Source organism: Agrilus planipennis, unplaced genomic scaffold (assembly GCF_000699045.2).
Source record: "Agrilus planipennis isolate EAB-ADULT unplaced genomic scaffold, Apla_2.0 scaffold8, whole genome shotgun sequence".
Classification (NCBI taxonomy): domain Eukaryota; kingdom Metazoa; phylum Arthropoda; class Insecta; order Coleoptera; family Buprestidae; genus Agrilus; species Agrilus planipennis.
Window position 1 is genome coordinate 35,041 of NW_020442461.1, and position 6,044 is coordinate 41,084.

The 6,044-nt window shown below is 38.3% G+C and overlaps 1 protein-coding gene across 1 annotated transcript; it reads left to right on the top strand.

Annotated features, from left to right (window-relative positions):
* Window positions 1-2,256: 2,256 nt before the first annotated feature.
* On the top strand, window positions 2,257-6,002 carry LOC108736050 (protein jim lovell). Its single transcript, XM_018468318.2, has 4 exons — window positions 2,257-3,241; window positions 3,569-3,691; window positions 3,760-3,981; window positions 4,046-6,002. The coding sequence occupies exons 1-4, from the start codon at window positions 2,257-2,259 to the stop codon at window positions 4,432-4,434; spliced, it is 1,719 nt and encodes a 572-aa protein (XP_018323820.1). The 3' UTR covers window positions 4,435-6,002.
* Window positions 6,003-6,044: the final 42 nt, after the last annotated feature.

Below are 6,044 nucleotides of genomic sequence, written 5' to 3' on the forward strand. Positions count from 1 at the left end.
TCAGGACATTTTGAACAGGATAACGGATAGATCTCAAATGTAGGATATCCTCCAAAATGTACGATCAATTGTCAATTATAAAATTTAGATTTTCCGATAAAATTCAGGACACTCGAAAGAAATTCTATTTTTTCAACAACTTTTGTTAGGACGTTCAATGTCGTGTTTTAGCGTTGTTGAGTTTTGAGCTATTCAGTGTTCTTTAACGCCGCCTAAGTTTTCTAGTCTTCTAGATTCACATAGAGTAACCATAAACAATTACATAAACAGTTGCGCTTGTCTAAAATCTTTATATTTTATGAATAAAAATAGAATTTCTTTCCAGTATCCTACATTTTATCCTCCTCGTCCTGAAAATCTAAACATTACAACTAGCAACCGTAGGTGTAACTCACCCTTGGCTCATCTAAAAAAATGTAGCTGTCTACATCTCTGACTTTTTAACCTTAATTAGATGCAAGCAAAAATACAAGCTGCCGAATACTAATCATGGCCTAGATCCTAGATGATCAGCGTATCACCTAAATGACTTCTTCCCAATTACTTCGTTGGTGTCATGGTATCGTCTCCACACATACAGACGCATCATACACTTACATGTATATACACATTTCGAATTATAAATTCAAGCAGGTTGTAAAGTTTGCTGCTACAAGCTCCAGACACATCTATCTTTAATTTTTTACCATCACTGTCAATGTAGAAGGAATCGACAGCTACACATATCTCATACTTAAAAGTCAGGTTTTTGCCATTTGCCAAAGGTTCATTTCAGAAAAGGTACCGACGAAAATATTATCGTTACTTTAATATTATGTACCAACAAACCGAGTGATAAAACAGACGAAACTTTTTCGTTTTCAAATCATCAAAAAATGTAACTGATGCATGTACGAACCAGTCAGTCAAACGGATTCGTTTCGATGGTCTCCAAAACAATATACAGAGTGTCTTAAAAGATCTCTCTTGCTCTCTCGCAATAAATTAATTCCATAGCAAGTTCTTTCTCTATTTGAAAACACCTCTTACTTTGCGTAGTTCTTGCATACGGGAGAATTACGCTATTTTAAAAATCTAAAATTTTCCTTTTTCATAGTGTTTTCATTTCAAACAAGAGCTGTACTTTGTATTTTATGATACCTTTTCTGATAAGTAATAATTAAATTGCCTAATGTTTATGATAGACTGTATTTGCCTTTTAATGTTGACTCCCCCCACCCTTGGGTAAAAATGTTTGGTCACGGGCCAGCAAAGCGTCCAAGAGCTTTTGGATTTTACATCAATTTTATCAGTCAATCAACCAAAATCATGGTATTATCTCCTTCAATGACTATAAATTATAAATAACTTACGAATTGCGAGCCGTTTCTAGATTGAAGATTGAAGTAATCAAGTAGCCACCAAATAATGAAGAAGTAAAGTCTATTAATTTCGCTATTAAACCGGCAAATAGTAACACAAATACACGACACTCCCGTTCGCGTTGCCCGTAAACAACTGAAGAGGTTTTTGCCCATTTATCTGGATGTGAACTTTTTATAAATATCTATTATACCAATCTCATGCCAGACCAGAGGAGAACAAATATGATAACAACAACACGTTGTCGAGCCTGTCTCTTTTCCACGCATGCGAAAATACGAAAGAATTGTACTTGACTTACCCAACACTGTGATGTTTTTATGATTTGTGAATTTGTGAAATGACTCATGACTTGATATTTTTAAGGGTTTTTATAAGTTGGGAATTCTATAGCAAAAACTTCTTCATCCAAACTTGAAAACTATTAATAATGTTAGTAGAAGTAATTTGTTCATATATGATATGTTTTTATAAACGGAAGAGGATCGAGTTACATCAGCCAGGTGGTCACTTTGACCTTTCCTTTTACTTTGGTTATGCACAATACACGTGTACGCACACACATAAATATTGTACAGGGTAATTTGACATTATTTACGTACCTACATCTTTCCATGTGTTGTCCACTGATTTCGCTCTGTATGTAACGGTGTTAGTGCAATTATAAATTTATATTAAGTGAGTGTCATCCTCGAACCCAAACGGAGGATTCCTATAATTGTATACTAAAAGATTCAGGATGCGCGCTTTTTATTTTCCCGAATATTTTATTCGTTTTATTTTGTTGTGCCTCGTACTCTATTGATAATGTTATTCTTTCCAGAAGCACGAAATTTAAAAGAAAAGTAATGGTCTACATGTGACAAAACTAGTTGATTTATACCGAAAAACAAGATGTCGCAATCCCACTATTCGCTAAGATGGAACAATCATCAGGCGCACATACTGTCGGCATTTGACGCTTTGCTCCAAGCCGAAACTCTTGTAGATGTGACACTGGTTTGCGCAGAAACGTCCGTGAGAGCACACAAAGTCGTGTTGAGCGCTTGCTCCCCATTTTTCCAGAGGGTTTTCTCCGAGAATCCTTGCAAGCATCCTGTCATAGTCCTGAAGGATTTTAGCGGATGGGAGGTCCAAGCCATCGTAGATTTTATGTACAAAGGTGAGATCAGTGTTGTCCAAGAGCAACTGCAGAGCCTGATCAAGGCTGCCGAGAGTTTACAAGTCAGGGGACTTGCTCAACAAGATCAGTTCGCCGTTGATAAGGATTCCAGTGCAATCACAAATCACATGCCGACGCCCTCGACCTCGCCGAACGATTACGACAGGAATTTTTATCCCACGGGAAGGTTCCCGACTCCGGGAACTACAGTCAAAACTCCCGGGGAACGTTCGTCGCCCTTTTCGCCTCTGCCAGGTCCGAATTTCGAACCGCCGTTGAAATTACCTCACATGTCGCATTTATCGTTTCCCGAAGCCCTTTTGCCGCGTCCGGATTGTCAATCGCCGATCCCCAGAAGGAAACAGGCGAGGCCCAGGAGAAGATCGGGAGAAATGTGCGGAGCCCAGGATCTTAGTACCACGGCACCTAAAGTACCCTCGTCGCCGGTCGAAGAGACGGCAGAGAATTTGTGCATGAAAAAACATACCAAAGAAAGCGATAAGCCCAAGGAGATGCTCAAAGTAAAAAAGTTAGAATCCAGAACTCCCGAACCCGAACTGACGAATCAACACGAGAAAGACTACAGTTCTTCTTCGCCCATGAGCTTGCCACCTATGCTGAGTATGCCTCAACATGACTTGGACAATCATTCACCTTTAGCCTTTCCTCCCATGCCTTCTGTTTCAGCACTTGCTATGACACCTCCTCATACGAAATGTAAGCTTTTATTATACGCTTAGATGAGACAATTTTAACTTTAATAATGACCCAAAGGAAAACTGATCGCGGTACATGCACAGTTTTGTAGCGGTTTCTCTGGAAGGAACAATATTTTTTAAAACCTATCATAATTCTTAAGGAACAACTTCAGGTTCAGGTCGGGAACTTTCGGAAATTTTAATAAAGCGACAGTACCTGTCTCAAAATTTCGAGTGTTCATTACTTATTGTACTGCCATCAGTTTTCGTTTGGAGATTTATTTACTGAACACCGTGTATATTTATGTCCAAACTTACTTAGTGTACTATTGTTTTTTTTTTTCAGTTTTTGGATTAGATTCACCTTTGGGTCTCTTTCCTCCGGGACTAGAGGGTTGTAGGAATCCCCTGTTGGAGATGGCCGACCCACGAAACACCCCTGAGTCACAACTGTTTACCAAAAAGAAAAGTAAGCGATTATTTTTGTAAAATTCTCCTTTAGTGATCTAGAAATAATGATAAATAATTTTTCTGTAGTGGGTAGGCCAAAAGGTCAACATTCGGCTCCTCGAGGAGGTCCTCCGCGATCTTGGACAAACGCGGAACTGACAGAAGCGCTTCAACACGTATGGAACAAGAAAATGACCACTAGTCAGGCTTCCAGAATTTTTGGCATTCCCTACAACTCGCTCCTCATGTACGTAAGAGGGAAATATGGGAAAAGCCTCAAATTAGAACAGCTCAGAAAAGACTGTATAGGTGCGTGTTTTATTTTGGACGATTGGAATTATCTATTACTCTTTTCTTTTTTATTAACTTACAGGTAATCCAACACCTGATTTTCTTCACATTGGAGGAAACAACAACAACAACACTTGCAAAAACGAGCAAAGGGAACCGGATCCGATCCAGCCGAACACAAGACCTTCTAGTAGAGAGGACCTTTCGAATCCCCCTCCCGTGTTTAATCCTTTCGCGCCCAGTTTTTATCCTGATTTCGGCACGTTTCCCATTCCCGTGAGCATGATCCACTTACTGCCACAAAGCGAAAAGAACCGGGACCACTACGGTCAACAGCATCATCCTCTGGACGACGATCCAAAAACGGATCGGAACAAGGACCTCAGCGACGAGCATCAGGACCTTTTCAAGCCGCCAGCGATATCTCGCGACGAAAGGCGCGAACTTGTGCAACAGAACGGGCAAGACTAAGATTCGTTGTGTCGCATACTTAGTTTACGATGTGTATTGTAATAGTGGTTGTAGCGTGGTACAGGATTGCATCCTTAGAGGACGTGAATGATCCACAGGACGCTGATTTTGTCATCAAAATCATTAGGACGTGCAATTTAAATGTGAAATTGATTATTATATCCTCAAAAATGAACAGAATACAGGGTATACAATGATATACTTGGAAGCAAAGCGATTGACCCGATTTCTTGTAAGAATTAAATGAAAAATATATTTATACGAATAGATTTGCAAAATTATGCTATTAAATGTAAATAATTACATATAACACAACCCAGACGTCATCGTGGATTGTTCGACGTTCGTCTATTGATAAAAACAAAATAAAATGAAAATGCAAACCCGTGCTGAGTAAGTCTGCATCACTGTGATTGGTTGTTGGTGCGTCCGCGTTAAGGACGCATGCGTCCAATGTTTTTCATAGGGGCAATATTAGTTCTAGTATCTACCTATCGTGAATAAAAAAATAATAGAAAGTAATACGTGAAAAAGTCCGACTTGTGGTCACAAGACCGTTGGTTGCAATCAATTCGTTTCGCTAAATTTTTTATTACGCATTCAGTAATTCCGAGACTTTGGATTCGATCTTTCTGTGATACGCGTAGGTCACAGTCAGTGTGTTTGTGCTTCCTTATTTTCCTATCGGGACAAACACGCCACTTTTTATACCGTAATAATAGGTACCTACATAATTATTAACAGGAACCGCGCAATAGTGAGAAAAATTAAATATTTCATATTTAGAGCCAAGCCATCCTATAGCAGTTTAGCTCGATTATTTTTCAGTTTTAATAAGGGTTGTTAATTATACGAAGTGGTGTGCAAGTCCTGGGGGGTGTGTGTTTAATTATCTAGAACAAGAGACCGGCTATAGGACGTCAAAATTCGTTTTTTATTTTTCGATAAAGCATTGGGCTTATCTAAATGCACTTAAAAAGTCTTAAAGCTGGACAAATATATATTTATAAATATATATAAGACTGATTGATCCACATTGCCAACGTTCCGACAGTTAAATGTTACAATGGCTACTAATTTATTATTTTCTACTACAGCTACTACAGTTCCTCAAAATATTTTAGTATACCAGTTTTACAGATTTCTACCAAATGTATACATCATAATTAAATACATACATAAACAGTGTTATTATACATCATCTTTTGTTCTTGTTTTACGCCTAAAGAGGCGCACCCTTGTTCTAAAAAAGGCGCGATAAATAGACTAATAGAGTGGGGTTGGGGGGGGGGCATATCATCGAGTATGTGAGAAGGAGTGAGAGAGAGAGAAAGAGAGAGAGAGCGAATGAATGGGAAGGCGCCTTTTTTGAAAAACGATGCGACTGTTATATATGTTAACGACTCAACCAGATTTCTGCGATATTAGTACAGTAATTTTTACAACCGTTTGTACAGTTGATAATATATTATAATACATATATACATAAAACCTACAATTTTATTTTTACAGAAAGAGAAGGTTGCACTGATACTATTTTACAGTTGCCGATGTTTGTTTCTACAATTATTATTAATGCTCCGTTAAACGAATAATAAAATGTTTTTCTT